The 18,239-nt window shown below is 38.9% G+C and overlaps 2 protein-coding genes across 5 annotated transcripts in view; both read right to left on the reverse strand.

Annotated features, from left to right (window-relative positions):
- The window catches only part of klar (klarsicht), a 166,040-nt gene that overhangs the window by 136,994 nt on the left and 10,807 nt on the right, over positions 1-18,239 (reverse strand). The gene's annotated exons all lie outside the window — the stretch shown is intronic.
- On the reverse strand, positions 9,324-9,999 carry LOC135433876 (eukaryotic translation initiation factor 5A-like). The gene has a single exon (XM_064690161.1). It carries the CDS (start codon positions 9,903-9,905, stop codon positions 9,423-9,425), a length of 483 nt encoding a protein of 160 aa, XP_064546231.1. The 5' UTR covers positions 9,906-9,999; the 3' UTR covers positions 9,324-9,422.

Consider the following 18,239-nt stretch of genomic DNA (forward strand, 5'->3'; position numbering starts at 1 on the left):
CAGGTGAAAATGTGAGAACGACCAAAAAAACGAAATAAAGCCCGTTAGAAACAAAATGTTGCAGGCAGGCAGGTAGGCAGGAAAGTAAGTCAACGGTGTGCAGCAAAGAACTTGGATGATGAAATATGCCCCTGCCAGCTGCCAAGCTGCATTCGGACGTTTCACTGCTGACCACTTGACTGGCTTTCCCAATGTGGAAATGTCAATTGCGTTTGGTGGGGACAACAACAACAAAAACAACAACAACAACGAGCCGCTGTCGGATTACGTGGGAGTTGGCTGTCCACTAAATTACATGATATAAATTTCATTTTCGCTAATGGAAAACAGCTCACAAAGCGCCAAATTGTTGCAGCCAAAAAAAATACAAAAAAAAAAACAAATCTAAATAAAACATGCAAAATAAAATCACATTTCACATTCGTTGTCAGGCTGACCAGAGAGACCCGACAGCAGACAGCAGACAGTAGCCAGCAGTCGCCACAGACGCCACAGACGCCTCCTCAGCCTCCACAACCTCAACTTCAACTGCAACTCGAACTCCGCCTCCGCATTCCGTTTGCCATTGCATGTTATGGCGTTTGCTTCTGTTTTCAGCTGCATGGAGACAAGTGAATGTGGACGCGGACTATGAAGACAACACCCGCATTGATTTGACTGCAATTTCCTCTGGCCCGGCTCGGCTCGACTTCAGTTCATCTCGCTGCTCACCCTCCATCCCTCCCTCCCACCCTCCCTCTATATTATTCATTTCTCAGACACTCTCTCTTGCTCGTCGCGCCACTTTAATGAGTTGATTTTTCCGTCTGTCTCGTTTTGTTGTTATTGGTAAATTGCAGTTGGGGCCAAGGTGAAAAGTCCATCGTCTAGGGGTTAGCTTAATGTTAATGTTAATGACGATTTTAAGCGACATCATGACTTCAAGCTGAAGTAGCTGCTGATTGTTGTTATTTGTGCTCTGTTGCTGTTGTTGTTGTTGCTGTTGCTGTTGCAGTTCCTCCATTTACAGGCAATTTAATTAATTTGACAGCCTGGCTGCTGCAATTTTACAAGCTGCTCATTTAAAGGCGAGCAAGTGCAGCAACCGCAAATGATTAGCTTGGATTTTGATCGGCAGAGCAGCAAAGCAAACCACGAAATTAGCAAATAATCTTTTAATCAAACTAACAAGAAAATGTGTACTTAAGTAACTTGAGAGCTTAAAAGCTTCGGATAAGCTATAATATTTCAGCTTGAAACTCTAATAGATATTGATTAATTTAATCATCTTTACGATTAAGTAATTAATCTTAAATTCATATCTAAGAAATATATTGCTAGACAGCTTAAAGCTTTTTTTGATTTATTTTTGTAGATTAAAGCTTCGCTTAAGCTTTAATAAAAACTTAAAGCTTTATTATTATCATAATATGTAAGGAAAATTGTCTTATTGCAGTATTGAATTTTGAAGATAAGCTTCAATATGAGCTGAGGGCTCATCATGTTAATTTTATATTTTTCCCCTGTTTATCCATTATACAATCATTATAATATCATAAGATGAGCTTTAATATAAGCCAAAGCTCATTTTGTTACATTTTCTTCCCTCTTGCTACCATCATAAATTCTAAAAAATGTCGTATTATTCCACTTTTAGGCATCACCTTAGCTTTAATATTAGCTTAAAGCTCATTCATTTCTTTGTTCTTTATTATAATTGAAACTATTCCCTGTTCATCACTCAAATTAATTCCATTTGCATGACCTCAATAGCATATTGCGCACCGGCTTTACTTATCCCACTCTTGGCAAAGTCTACTTTTATATTTCCCATAATTTTCGCATGCATATTCCATAAGATCTCTTTACGCTTTAAGCAATTTCGCAAAATTTACAAACAATAACATTTGTGCAACAATCTAATGAATTGCTGCTCGCATCCCCCTTTCACGCCGTTCCCCCTCCCCACTTAACAACCTACGCTTGAATGTTGTGCGTTTTTCTTCTTCTTTTTTTAAGGAAACTCCAGCGAACCAACTGACATAATTCCCAAGGAAAATGTTAATGTGCATTAAACTACAGTTATGTCTCAATTGGCCAGAAACCAGTTTGAAAATAACAACAAATAGGAAAAACTTCAATTTAATGTAGGTAGAAATATAAAAAAAGAAAAAAAAAAAACAACTTGAAAAACCTGGGGGGTAAATGCACACGCAGAAAAACCTTTCCGGCTTGCCATTCCCACAAAAGCTGTGGGCCTATGCCAAAAAGTTGGTCAGTGAAAATGAATTTCCTTTTTGGGCTTGTCGGGCGAATACAAAAACCAACTAACAACAAACAATTTTTCAGCTAAGGATGCAAATGGCGATAAAAATCATTTTATTCACTAAGCAAAAAATTAGTGAAATTCTCTCTGATTTTCTCACCAGCCCTCTCTTGCCTCCCCTCTCCCTTTTCGCTGCTCCTATGCTTCCTCTGCTCGGCCCACGCAGCGACACATGCGCAAGCGCCTAATGGAGACTTTAACTGCATGCGCCGACAGCCATCAAGCCCCCCAACCCCTCCCCACACCCTCTCTTCTATTGCTTATTTTTTATGTGGCGCTTCAATTGTGTTTTATAGTCTGCGCCCTGCCGACCCCCGCGTACCCCTCTCCCATATATTGTATTGCCACTGCACTTTCTGTTTAACTGTCGCAACTTTGTTTACGGTACGCAAGTTTTTTTATATGTATATTTTTTTATTTATGCTGCATGGCTCCTTCTCCATTGGGGGCGCCACTCCATGAGCTCATTGAGCGCACGCACGCACGCCTTCACACACACACACACACACACACACGCGCGCGCTTGCCCGCGGGCATCTTGCCATCTCTGTGTCCCCCTCACCCCCCGCCCCCTTTCAACTTGCAATTAAAACGCGTGCAGTTCCCTTGTAAACTGCCAGCGAAGCGTGGTCGAGTGGACGCCACTTCCAAGTCCAAACGGTGCCTCGTTAAATGCTGCAATTTGATTTACGAGTCGATTGCCCGGCCAGTTGGAGACCCCTTCAGTTAATATTTGTTCGACTGTTGCCCAATATCGTTTCATATATAACAAATACCCCTCTTCCCCCTCTCTCAGGGTCGTTCCGTTTGGCATCCAACGCACTTGGCACGCAATTAGCATATGAATTTTTCTTTTTTTTTTGGTGTTTCTCTCTAAAAAGCTCTGCCAAAATGTCGTTTCGAAAAAAAAATAATTCATTACCACAGTCCCGGCAAACGCTGAACAATTTTTATTGGGCTTGGCTTTAAAGAAACAAGACACGCAAACTCAGACAAACAGGCAGATAGAAGAGAACCCCAGATTTATACAGAGGCCAGCGCCTTGGTACGTGGAATCTAACTACATCGCCGACCTTAGCATTAAGCTGTGTAATGAGTTGTAGATTGTGTTCATTAATGTAAGACGATATATGTTGTATAAAATAGACTTGAAATTAAAATAAATATGATTAAAATTCGAATATATATAACGCCGGAACCTTATGTTGGAATTTTATGAGAAGTAAAAATGAGTCAAAATATGTTTTATATCAATAGCAAACGAGCTCGTAGCACGAACTGCATTTGGTGTTGATAGAAAAGGGCTTAGGGTATCCCCTAGTCAGTCACTCTTATTTGCTTTTTATTATTTTATTCAGCAACAACTTGACCCAACACATATTCTAAACTTCATACGTTCTTAAGTTTCTCTCTCAATCAGTATATACATATCTCTCGCCTCAAGCACCTGCTACGACTCAAAGTCAAACTCATTCATCAACACCTCTTGTCACAGCCGAGTTGTTTTGAGATTACCTGCCAGACCACAAGTCACATTTCTCAACACGGGCTGATATAAAATATAACCCAACTTTCCAATGACCCCATTACACACACCAGAGTGCAGTTCAACTTCAATTCCCTTCGTATCTCTCGCTTATCTGGTGCGAAACCTACACACAGACACAGACACAGACACTTGTTTCGTTAACCCATTTATTTCGAGGCACGCACGAATCCGTTAGCCAGGCCCTTTTAAGAGAGGGTGGAGACTTGACACATAAATCTCTTTAATTGCCTCACGCAACACGAGACCTGGAGAGAGACTTGAGACTCATGGACTGCAAAGTCAAAAGGTGTCTCGCAAGCGGCAATTAATTAAAGCAAGCGGCACTAAATTAATTTAATGCTTATCTTCAAATCACTAAAATCGCATCGCATTGCATCATTAACACTTTGCCGGCTAAACCACAAGATCTGAATCGAAAATGGGTAAATCTTATATATCATACAGGCATATTGTGAAATGCAGATGAAAAATATTGCATTTGTCTGCGGTATACAAAATTTTAGGTAAAGAACTTGATACCTTGCTATGATGAGCAAACGTTTTTTTAATGCGCCCACATATTAGGGAAAAATCTCAAAATAATTCATGAATAATATGAATATAATGAATATAATATGAATAATAAAAAAAAATAATCAAATAAGTAAATATATAATTAAAAATAATAATAATTAAATAAATAAATAATAAAAAAATAATTAATAAATAGTAAATAATATATAAATAATGAAACAAAAATAAAATAGTAATAAATAAATAAATTAAATACATAAATAAATAAATAATAAATAAATTAATAAATTGTCCTATGACCTAAACATATTTAATATTTATAATGTTATTCTTTCGACATTTGAATTGCAAGCAAATTCACTTGCGAGATATTTCACACATTTCGGCAAATCCACCCATTCTTCAATTCACCACTCGTCCATATTCAACAATTAATGCGATGAAGTTTCGGGTTCAAATTTAACGAACGAATACATTTTGTAACAAGAGAGATTTGATTCTTTTTTTTTTGTTTTCAATCTAGAAACTAATATTCGAATAACTACATAAATTATATTATATTTTTGACGGACTGGGAATGGGAAGAAATGTCTTAAAATAGTTAAAACCCTTAAGTATTCATACATTTAAGTAAAATTATAAAATATTTAGAAATTTATTAAAAAAAATCCCTCTTAAAAAACACTCAACACGATGACTGCCCATAAATCGATTAAACAAAATAGAAAGTTATATCGATATAATAATAATATGTCAACACAAATTGAGTAATTAAAAACATGCAACTGTCACCTTTTCGTTAACAAATGAAGTTCTAATTGAAACCGGGCTAGGGCGGGCAAACAGGGGGCGGGCATTTCGCTTGTCAAGCTGTTTACCTATGACCGATAGATAAACATCGTCGATTCCATTTGCTTTGTGTGCGCGTATAAATAACGGTAAAAAGTGTATCCATGACTGCATGATGCACGCATTCACGCCCAGTTCCCCGCCCCACCCCCCTCGCACTCCACAGCAAACAACAAAAAGTTGCTGAATAATGGCCACGCCCCGACCGCCAGCCGACATATTAAAGCGTGTAATTAGTTTTAGATAGATAGCTATATGCAGCCGGGGTAAAAACTCTGCATGGTGCAGTTTTTCCTGTTGATTGACTGACAGCCGGCACTGTCAGTTGCGCCGGAGGGAGCTGAGGCTCTAGACAGAGCAGCCGGAGGTCAAGTGCAGCAGAAGCTTAGACAAGGTTTGAAATGGGTTCTATTCCCGGGACCCCACCCACACTAGAGAATCGTTGTTGTTGTTGTCATAGCGATATTTAATGTGAAAAACTTGTGTATATTTCGCTGCACTTGAAAGACAATCCATGATAGACAACCCGTGAGCCCTGAAAGACAGTCCATGAGCCGTGGGCCAAGTGCAGCGCAAGGCTTTGCCCCCACACGCCAATTGCTCTTTTCCGCATTTGGTTTTATGCATATAACTTATTTATAATGCTGCATGCAAAGCCAAAATCAATAACAATTAGTTGGCAGTTTATGCAGGCAGCCTAGTGGAGTAAGACCGGCCGGGTGGGGGGCAGTGTTAAGTTAAGTTGATTTTAATGCAGCCGTCAAGTCTTGCTAAAAGCTGCTTAAATATCAAGTCGAAGACAGGGAAAGATGTGGAACCGTAGAATAGACACAATTTTTTCCATAGAAAAAGTCTGTATGATGATATAATGGAAAGGTTTCTTTATCTCACGAATATTTCCATTTACTCAAAATGAATTACTCAACTTAACAGCTATGTTACTTGTCAAGCTGTTAAAGTGACGCTGTTAATGTTAACTTAGACAATTCAAAGAAATCTTTAAGTTATAATTATTACTATCCATATTTGAAGAAATTAACGCATGTAGACATATGCCTAATGCCAAGGAAAATCTATTTAATAGAAATATGAAAAAGTTAACATTTTTAATGTTAACTTAAAAGAGCTCAAAGAAATGTTAACTCCTACGCAGAATTCACCTTGAGGAATGCAACACAGCTTCTCTTTTCTTTCTTTTATCTTTGTTGTCTTAATTCCAACTATTTAAGCAACTGGTCAAACATTTGTCAATCAAGCTTAACAATTAGTTGTTTTGCTACCCCTCCTCTCTCTCTTGGGTAAAATATCACCCCCTCTTCGCACAGCTATCAGCTAACGCCTTTATTTATTCCTTGCTTAGCAATCCTAAACATTCATGGGCACCCACCACTCGCTCCCCGGTTTTCAAAATCGTTTTTATTTCTCACATATGCCAAAGTTGTTGGAAAACATTTCTCAGACTCGACTCAAAGAATCGTCTGAAATGCGGGTTCCATCGGGTTTCACAGACGCCCCCGTCCTAATGGGTAAACGTTGCCTTTCTGTTTGTTATTCATAATTCGATATTTTTTTATGCTTCTCGTTTTTTGTTTATTTCTTTGGCAACTAATTGAATTTCGGGCAACGAATGCAAAGTTCTCGGCGCTTTATGACATCATGCGAAGGCAATTTTTTTTTAGTTTTGCTGGGTTTTTGATTCATTCCCACAGCGTATTTTCTGGGGAGTGGCTGCAGTCATGTAACCAAATCCTTAAGCCAAAATCTCAGACACAAATCGTATTAAATTGTATTAGCACAAATTTATTGCATTTGTTAACAGACATGACAACGTGCTCAATAGCTGAAGGAGATGGGGGATTAGGGGGCAGATAGTTGGTTGCCACGCACTCGAAAACCAGCTGGAAGCAGTCAACACACCCACACGGACAGAGGGAGGGATAGACGGAGGGAGGGGGACTGTAAACGGCGACAGCTTGACAGAAATGTCAAATTGGCAGGCAAAACAACAGTTACAAAATTTGAATGAATGACTGGGCGACGGCCGCAATGAATGAATCAGTGAGTGCGAGCGTGAGTGCGAGTGCGAGTGCGAGTGAATACTCGCAGTCTAACGCAGTCCTCGGGCCTATGCAAATATTATGCATTTAGTCGATTGGCAATGCAATTGGCAAACAAGGAAGCAAAACAGCGGCTGCCTGTCAATTGAAAATGAAGGAGACGATGCCGACGGCAGCAAAAGGTGGAGCAATGCGATGCAGCCAAGACGCCGCCGCCAGCGAGACGCCACAGCAGCCGAGGCAAACTAATAAGAGTTGTGTCGTGGAAATTGGGTGGATTGAGTAATACCCTGTATCAAGTTGCTATTGAAAAAAAGCCTACAGACACAACACTCTTTTGTGCTTCTTACTTTTATAGATGTGGGACTCTATAAACAAAAATGTATGCCTAAATAACTTTTATGTTTCATGTCCGATCGTTATGAATATTTCTGAGCCTCAAGATCACAAGGCCTTAAATTTTAGCTATTTTCTATTAGTTGAATATCTGGATACATAAAAAAACTTATTTCCGTTCTTATAGTCAGCGAGATCACACGTACATTTCTTTACTTCAGAAGCTCGAACCCAACTCTCATCTCTGTTATCTTATGCTAATGCTACCATCCCTTCTGTTACATAACAGACGTATCCCTTCTGTTACATAACAAACACATCCCTTCTGTTAGATAACAGACGTCTAACATTCTATCAGCCGCTACAGGCTCTCATCGATATCTTTATCTGGCAGAGTTGCCAGCCCTAAATGTATATGCAAAAGTTGATGTCATTGGGAGTAGACATTCATTTAAGATTATATAAATGCCAAGTTAGATTATTAGATTAGATAAGTCTATAAATATTTAAGGGAAATGATATTTCTTAACAATAAAAAGGAACTGATTCTGTTCCAATCTGAACAGACGGAAATGCCTGGTGCTTATAGATCTTATCAAGAACTTATAATATTTATAAAGTCAGATATCGTCTTCTGCCCGTTACATACATTGTCGCATATACCCTTATTTTATAGCCAACATTCAATTGGTACAGCGCATAACAAGCGGCAAACGAGCGGTAAATATTTCCACCAACGATAAACGTTCGTTTAAGCAAAATTAATGAAAATGCAAATGGAAAACGACATTTAAACGAAATGAATGCTGCAAATGGCGCATAATTGTTCAGATGGTCAATAGACTTCGGTCAGTTGGCCATTGAACCAGCGCCGGAGCAAGAGAATTCGTAATTAGCAACACTTGATGAACAACATGTGAAGCCAGCAAAGAGTGCTGATGACCCAACTCGTCTCTGGCTTGAGCCACAACGAATTGATAAACGTTGCATCGACTGGGGCGCGTCCACTTAATGAGATCTCATTAATTTGATAAAGACGATTAAATTATGTTTGTGTCTGCGATGATAAATGAGCCTTAGGCCAAAATGCGGGCCTACAAATTTGTAGAGCGCTACAGCATAAATTACTTTGAAGTTCATTTCAACGATCAAAACATGAAATAACAAAAAATTAAGATCAATGTTAATCATTTTAGTCATTCGTCTTGAAGGCTTTGCGAAGAAAAGAACCAGAAAAGCTGATAAGAATCTTTTGTGTGTAACTTATGATAATTTTCAATTTATGAAATACTCATTGAAATGGAAATTTGAAGGTATTTATTTCTTGAACGAAGACCTTTAAATTTTTTCTAATTCTCGTCATAGTGAATACTTAAACTGATGGAATATCTAGCTTCTTTTCATATCTGCAATCTGTAAATGTCTTCTTAATGAAAACCAACATATGCTACGACATTTATAATATCGATTAATTACTATCGTATGACATCCCTATAATTTTGATCCAAGACTTTTTTAATTTCATGAGTCTGAAAATTTTTTTATTCTTGACATTAATCAATCGATTTCTAATGTGTTCACGTATTCATTTATGTTTGTTATCAATATAAGGCTTCCTCTTATTTAAATATTTATTTTCCTTGAATATTCCCCAATTCCCACCGCAATCCTTAACACATCAGACTCTAGAGAAATTCTACAAAGACCAACCATCTGTTTTATGCTTTGCTTTTTAATTCAAGTCAGCTTTATGGATTATTATATTAATCAGAGCAAGTTCTGTTTTCGGACTTCCTCTTTTACACTCCCGCAATCACTTGTCCAGTCCCGAATTGGCCTTCGTGGCAATGACACACTCCTCGCCGCAGGCAGCCAGGACGGTGCACAACAGATCCTTGCCCTCGCCGAATTCGGAGCGCAGGCAACCGCCCAAATCGCCCTCGGGCACCTTCAGATCCTCGCGTATTTCCCCGTTGTCGGACATAAGAGTGACAAATCCATCATCGCTGATGTCGGTCAACTGATAATCCTCGCGCTTGACGTGCGGCACATCCATGTTGTGGGTGGAGGGGCAGATGTCCTCGTATTTCTTCTGGGTGAATATATCAATGCCAACCAGATGAACTTTGGCATGTCCATGCTTGCCGGTCTTCGAGGTGGACATGTCCACGATCTTACAGGGACGTCCCTTGAGCATTACAAAGCCATTCTTGCGCAAGGCCGAGCATTGCATCGGAAAGGTTTTCGATGCACCCGAATCGACGGCATCAAACTGAACCTCATCATCGTCGGCCATTGAAGTAAAAGTGGATTTCTTAGTTTTATATTTTTACGAAAAAATAAAATTGTTTAAAAAGAATTCGGATTGTTAGCTCTGTTTTTTAAACTGTGCTAATGCCAAAGGCAAAGCGCTTGACAACTAACTCAGCGACGACTAGGATTAATATAGATTTAGGTTTTTTTTCTTTTTGTGTTCAATTCCGGATCTTGTAAGAGCTTTCGGCTTGTTGCAGTGGAAAAGTATTGATGACTCCCACTTTATATTAATATGCAATCGCAGAGCTGGCTACTCACAATTTATGCTTCCTAGAGTCCAAACTTGGTCATACTCGTAAAGTGAACCGTCGCAATCTGAATACGATTATCATTCGATTATCATACGATAGTCATACGCATATCCGGCCTCGCTGCGATTGCGTGGGGCTTTCTTCATCTTTCTCTCTTTTTCTGATCTCCACGGCGAACGTGCGCATAATTAACACTTGTCGATCAAGTGAATTCAACACGCTCCGATACTTTATTTAAGCAATAACCAAAGTTAACATAGTTGTGAGACTTTTCGATGATGTAGGAGCAAGAATTATAACCACGACTTTCTAATACACTCAAAAACCTATCTGCAACTGTATTTATTTCAAGTGAAACTGAATTTCACCCATATTAGTGGAAATCGAAAGCACAGGAAAACAGGGAAATACCTATGAAAGCCCAGACTAACACAATAATTAAATTATTTTAGTCGCTTGAAGAAAAATTACCCTCAGAATCTATCTTAAATTGCGCTATGAACATTCAATGCACATGTGTTTCAAGTACTTTGGTGGAAAATGGGTGGAAAATTGAAAATATGGTAAAATCTGCGTACTTTCTGTTAGTTTAAAAACAAGAAATAACTGTTGCTATTTGTAGTATCTTATTCGGCTCTGGCCACATGTGACTGGAAAACATCTGCAGTTTTTTTTTTATTTGGAGCAGACCATTTGGTCGTATAAAAAAGTGCCACAAGGGGGTGTGGCGGTGTTTTCCATGGTAATCAACGGCACTTCACGCACTTCCAACGTCATCAACAACGCGACGCAATGCCGCGGGGCTACACACACAAATACACACACACACTCACACAGTCACACGCAGCCTCAAAATGTGGGCCAATGGCGCTGACCAACTTGGTCTTCCACTTTAGTAATTAAAGCCATGGAAATCAGTGCAAGGTGTGCATAAGAAATGTGAAATGCCGCACAAGGGGAGAAGTATAGAGTGCAGCAAGAGGAATGGGGAAGCGTAAGAGGGGGGTACACACACACACACACCGAGAGAGAGTTCAACACTTGGCGCCACTCGCCGCTTGCAGCCACGCCCGCATTTCCTGGCATTAAACGTTCAAATCTTGCGGTTTGATCCCACTTACCCAACAAGGTGTGTTAAATATAAAGAACTCGGGTGACCCATTTTTCACGTAAGTGTTCTTTGAAGTTTGATATTCTTACAAATTGTAAGAATTATTGATGTAATGATTCCTTAGCATAATATTTAGTTATGAGCTTTAAGATTTACATACCTGAAAGATAAAAGTGAAGAAAACTTATTAAAAATGGGAATTATATTTTGTTAATTTGTAATTAATAAGTAGAGTAATATAAATCTAATATAATAATTGCTCTAACAATAATAATATACATTCTTGTAAGTTTCAAACCCCATTTGTCCCAAAGGAAAGTGTCTAAAAATCACTCTGTACAGTGATTGCATTCAAAATATAATTTGCAAAGGTTTTCTCTCTGTGGTACCCATTAATATTCATGAAACCCAACCCAAAAGCCACTTAACCTCTATTTGCAGCTAATGTCAATTGCTTTTGCCCAGTTTTGCGGCATAAATAAAGCCGAAACATAAACATAAATTGAGCTTAAGCATTCGCAAAACTTATTAAACCAGACAAATGTGACAATTGACGAATTGACTAACGTAAAGATCGCAGTTAAGACGGGTTTCTCTGTCAGACTGTCGTCTTGTCAGCGGTGTCCGTGGTGGTGCGGGATGTTGCGCGGTGGTTGTGTGGCTTGGCCTGAGCCTTGCGGTTCGATGGCTCCAATTGTATGCGGGTTATTTGTGTGTTCGATTTGATGGCTTAAATGTTAAATTGGCTTACTGCTTTGCAAATGCTTCGCAGCGACATTCATTTTCAGTTCGTTTCATAGTTAAGAACATGAAAACTCATTAAAACATGCTGCAGATAAGCAAAGGCAACAACAGCAACAAAAACAACAACAACTACAACAAGTAACAACAAGAAACAGGCAATAAGACCTGGCTATAATTCAGTTGCCAGCACTCACAAACACACTCGAAACGTGACACAGTCAACAATTTATTGACACTTTTAGACACTTGGCCAATGCGTATACCCTGTGCCCAATGGTGCTTGATGGGGTATATTAAATTCAAGTACTCGATTTCTTATTAACAATGCAACAAAGGTAAGCTAGTTAAACAGTCCATGCCTTAGTTTAATAGCACATTACTCTATAATCTAGAAGCATTGTATTCCAGCTCTTCAAGTTCGAAAGTCACTGACTAAATTGCACAGTTTTAGAATCCCAAACTCTATAATCTAGAGACATTATATTCCACACCTTACAGTTCGAAAGTCACTGACTTATATCCACAGTTTTAGAGTCCCTTACTCTATAATCTAGAAACATTCTATTGCATCCTGGTCTAGTTTCGCAGTTTGAGAGCGACTCATTCCATAACTAACTTCTAACTTCGCAGCTTTGGAGTCACATAGTTTATCATCTAGAAGCGATGCCTGTCACAGTTTAAGAGTGATCAACGCAATAAATAGTAAAGTTTTTTTTTTCAATTGTTTTTAGTTAACAGAGTATAGACTAATCGGTTCGTTTCCGACTACAACATTAAATTTAATTGAAAGCTGTCTTTAACACATTATTTATACACTCAACCTTAAGTAAATAATAGAGACTAGGATAGATAACAGCTGTCAATATAACAAACAATTGACTTAAAATACTTAGTATATCAACAACAATTGTGCCCAGTTATACACTTATCGTATTTATTGACGACATAAAGAATAATCAGAGTTAGGCGAAGGAATCTACGCGGTGATATTATCTTATCGACGAATCGATAGAATTTGTATTCAATGAGCAAGAGTCCGAATTAAAGTTATATATAGAAATGATGTATTATTATTTTTAGAACTCTAGAATAACCTATACTATTGTTTCAATGGGTACGCATGTTTCGATATGCTTTTTTTTCAATTATTTATTTCTGTTGTTGTTGCTGTTTGTGGCAAGCAGGCGACACGTTTTTAAAAGTCGGCTGATGGATTGATGTGGCTTCACGTGGCTGCTATGAACCACAGAGAGACACACTACACTCACACACTACACTTACACACACACACACTACACTTACACACACACTTGCCACACTTTATGAGTTCATGTGTGCGGTGCATACAAGCTGGCAAATGTTCTGCAAAGTGAGTCACCACCAATGTTTTTGTCACTAATCATTGCCGCACCCGCAACCCCCCTTAACCACCACACACCACCCCCCCCCCCTTGCTGCACAAACCAAACCCCTCGACCAATACGCGCTCAATGGCCGAATGAGCACAAAATTGGAACCGCATGCAGCACGCAGAAAAACTGAAATCGAAACAGACAGACGAACAAAAACAAGCGGGGAAAAAATCAAATGTGCTTGCCTAAAAGATACCCTGTTATTTCCAATATAACTCGGAAACGGCTAAAGTTATTAAAAAAATTAAATATCCTAGAAATTTGTATGCTTTATGAGAACTTATATACGAAGTTTGGCATTGCTAGCTCTTAAAATCCTCGAGATATAAGACAAATATGTAAATAAATAAGGAACCAAGGAAAAATACACTCTAGCTTAAAAAATGTTTGAAATATGCTCATACGAAGAAGTTGGTTGAAGTCTTTTGCTTTGTTAATCTCTAGTTCAACTATACAGATCAAGAATTGATTTATTTTTCGTACACCTCGTTACACCCTTTTCCCTAATTTTAAGTGGTTACAGGGTATCCGAAACGCGCCCAATGCTGCTGCTGCAGAGCATAAGTGGAAGTGGCAACTGCAAAACTGAGACTGTCAGAAGCTACGTCCCTGAAATAATATCGATTTCGCTGTTGGACTTTGGTGTCTGCCTTCTGTTGACTTTACTCTTCTTCTTTTACTTGTGCTGCTGCTGCTGCTGTTGATGTTGCTTGTGTTGCTTGTGCTTGTTCCGATTGCCGCTTTGCCACTAAGAAGGCATTCACCTCATTTCCTGGACACACGGTCGCGTCAGGCGTTGAAGTGGACAAGCAGCTGCAGCTGCCCAGTCTACACTCCCGTGTCCCAGTCCCTGCCCCACCCAAATGCATTGCCTGATAGCCATGGGCGTTGTCAGAGACAGAGATAGAGCAAGATGAGAGAGAGAAAGCGAGAGGGAGGGGAGAGGAGACAGTTGCGGCCACAGATCATTGCATAATCAAGCGTCATTGTATGGAGCCGCAATGCCTATCTTAATATCGATCTGACTGATGACTGATGATGCTAGGATGGGTTTTACTTTCCTTCTCAGCGCGGCAGCGAACTCATTTATAAGCGAATCTTTTCAATTGATCTGACGACCGAGTGGTGGAGAGTGATCTCATTACATACAATTCAAGATAAATGAAAGTTCCTTAATGGCATCGAAAGGAATAATTATCATTTATATGAGAAAGGAATCTAAGGGCTATTATCGTTGAACATTATCTCAAAAGTAAGCAGTACAGATTTATTTAGTTTTATTCCAGTTCAGCATAGCTAATATATCAACTGATCTTGAAGATAACCAGCAAATAATTTATGAGGTATTTGTAAGTAGTTAATATCTAAAATGCTGATTTTAATGTTCACTATATCTTCCTTAACAGTGTTAAAGAATCTTAAAAATGAATTATTGAAAATAATTTTTGTTACTTAAACTAATAAGCCTTGTTGCTAACAGTTCTTTACTGTTGCGGATAAGTAGAGAATCTTTAATTTATAATACGATCGCCACTATTAGAAGAAAAAATATGATCTACCTACTGAAAGAATTCGCACTTATACTATTATAATATAATTAAAATACACTATATCTTGTTACTACTCTTATTCCACGCATCGATCTACTTGATCAATACTACAGAATTAAAGCCCAACTGATTTTATGCCCAATCCTTTTACTTAAGTAATCGAGCTTTGAATTGAATAAACACACACAAGAACTATGAATAAAAGATTTTATATTTTTAGCTCTAAATAAAAAATTAATGTCATTTAAATTGACAATGATTCGATCAGAAAAAATTCTTTAGTTTGAATGAACATCGTTTAACAACACTCAAACATTAAGCGTACAAATCGTTGGCTTAAATAGAACACGTTGGTCAACACTTAACTTCAAGTATGAAAGTTTTTACTTTAATATAATTTCGTTGATCAACACTTTAAACTTAAGCACAAATAGAATAAAATTAGGCTTCATTTGAGTTAACAATATGTCAGCTCTAATTTCTTCAGTCAAATCAGATCAAAGTCTTAAGTTCAATTGGAGATTGTTGATCAACACTTAAATTTTACATTTGTTTTATATATGTCATCATGTCTATCAGTTATAATTGTTTCCTTTGACTGTTCGCATTTTACCAGCTTAACCACTATTCAGTGTGAGAACGACTTTAAGTTATGCCAGATCTGCGATTATCAACATTTCTGCTGTTCACTTCTAACCACCTTTTACTTTTTTCATGAACATGCCTTTCTCAAGCTCACAACTGTGATCATACTCTTTGATATCTTTCTAATCATCTTGTCTGGCGGCCGCCTGAAGGCTCCCAAATGCCATTCAATTATATGTGTGAGAGTGTGCGCGCACTCTCCGGTGATCTTCTGGCAGGATAATCATTATCAGTTAGCACATAATAACTGGCAAAGTGCCTCAACCTGAAGAGTCATCCCCGAGGCACGCCGGTGATTAGCGGCATCATAAATTGTGGACTTTATCTGTGCAGCATGATCGGGTACGTTCAGTTGAGTCGCGCATTTTTTCTAGCGACAACAACAACAATAACAACAACAAAAAAAGATAGTTGCGTAACGGTTCTTTTTAGCCACCCAACTGGACAGTTTCGCAGTTTTCCCAGCTTTCCCAGCTCAGGCCATAAATGGCCCGGGCTAATTGCTTTGCTGTCGTCCATGCTCATAGAGTTGTTACTGTAGTTTTTTTTTTGTAAAAACAAAAACAATATTTTTGTCCTGCACTTGGCCACATTATTGTTAGGCCAAATTGTGCGCCTTTAGCTGTGGCCAAATGCAAATGCAAATATCAACTGGAAAAGCGCCTCGCAATATGCGATAATTCCAGTCTTTGCCCGGGCTGGGGATGGGCAATGTTCGATTTATCGATTGCTCGATTATACGATTACGCGATTGCCCGATCGTTGGATACAAACTGGGCTGGCCCTGCGCCTGCGGGCGGCACTTTTTTCTTTTTTTTTTGATTTTTATTTCTTTTGAAAGTGCGATTGCATAAGTAGGACAACGAGGCGTTCCTGCTGATTGGCAACCTGCCTCGAATTTGGGTTACACTTTCTCAGGGCCAGGCCAATCGTGTTGCCAGAGCGCTTGCCCAGGCATCCGATGCCAATAATTTATGTAAAGAACTTTTGATTTTAGGCACAACAACTACAACAACCAATTTCGACCCATTTAACACGCTTGGTTCGCTTCTCAAGAGTGGGCGCGCGCGTTTCCCTCCTTCGGAACAAATACTCAGTTTAAATGTCAGAAAATGTCACACTGATCGAAGTTAGCGGCTGTTTTTATGCCTCTATTCCCCCTGGTAGATAACCCCACCCCCCTGCCAGCCCATAACTTAACTTGATTTAGAGCTGGCCAAAAATTTGGTGAACAAATGTGTCCCATGCTCGGGCTTTTTTATTTTTTCTTGGGGAGCCGCTAAAAGCAACACGTTCAGAAAATGCAATTAAATTCTTTAGAATTCAGAGGCGTTTTTTTTCTGGGTGTGGCTTTGGCTTGGTTATTGAGACATTAAAGTCTGTGTAAATTGAATTTGAAAATAAAATATGCTGTGTAATTGCAATTTGAAGTGCAAATTAGAGAATGAAGAGGTCAAAAACCAAATGGTTTCAGGTTTTTCGAACTCAAATAGGGTTACTGATGAGTAATAGATCAACTAATGAAATGGGTAAGGTAAAATGAAAAGAAATATGTTTAAGATGCATATGCATATATTATAGGTAAGCCCCGGCCTTGCCCGTGGGACGAATAAAATAATATTTTCTTAAAGATTTTTGAAAATGAGTTTAAAACCGATCGGACGGTAAACAAAAAACTTGAGATTTGACCAATTCTTTTGTCTAAATAGGATATTTGAGGGTACCATTTTTTCATGAATTTTGACCAAAAATAATGTTGCCAGATTTAAAAGCCAAATTGATCTAGGGCCCAAACCATGAATAAAAAGCTAAACTTTATGAAAATTGGTTGAGTTTTGACAGAGTTATGGGGGTGGCAAATTTTGGCCTATGTCTATATACGATACTTGAGGGTACCATTATCACATGAATTTTGACCCAGAATGATGTTGTCAGATTAAGATGCCAAATTGATCTACAGTACAAACCATGAACAAAAAGCCAAAACTTGTGTAAATCGGTTGAGTTTTGACAGAGTTATGGGGGTGGGAAGTTTTGACCTATGTCTATATAGGATACTAGCGGGTATACCCCGGCCTTGTCGAGCTTGCAGAGCTGGCAAAACTGGCAAAAAGAGATATCGCGGAGAGCCTCTAGCGGCCGATTCCAATTCCTTGCACTTTCAATTAGTTCAACTTGTCCAACACCTCAAATAGACATAAAGCTGCACTTTTACGGCTCGGAGCTGCCTGCATTCGCATCTCTGCATGTCAGGATCAAGCGCAGTGAGTGAAATAATTTATATAGATCCTTCTCCGTTAGCCAGTTGCAAACAATTTCGCTTAGCCCAGTTGCGACGATGATTGAAAGCCTCATTTGGACGATTTATGGGCTGTGAATGGCGGGTGAAAATTGTTTTTGTTGTTTGGTTTCAGTTTTGTTGAGCTACTTTTTATGCTGGTCAATCCGTTAAAAGGATAATCGCCAGCATGAAAAATGAATGCTGAACCCTCGCAGCGCAGTCTCCACCTGCAGAGCCCCCCCCCCCCCTTTGCCATCACCTTTTCCCACGTTCGAACGCGCGCGCAATTTGTGGCATGCAGCAGCTAACTTTCACATGGC

This window comes from Drosophila montana, unplaced genomic scaffold (genome assembly GCF_035044405.1).
Source record: "Drosophila montana isolate Dmon_TW-CO22-7 unplaced genomic scaffold, ASM3504440v1 contig_3240_1, whole genome shotgun sequence".
In the NCBI taxonomy this organism is placed as follows: Eukaryota; Metazoa; Arthropoda; class Insecta; order Diptera; family Drosophilidae; genus Drosophila; species Drosophila montana.

Bases quoted from the DNA above. Each gene is read 5' to 3' on its own strand.
- LOC135433876 (XM_064690161.1), bottom strand. From the start codon at position 9,905: ATGGCCGACGATGATGAGGTTCAGTTTGATGCCGTCGATTCGGGTGCA.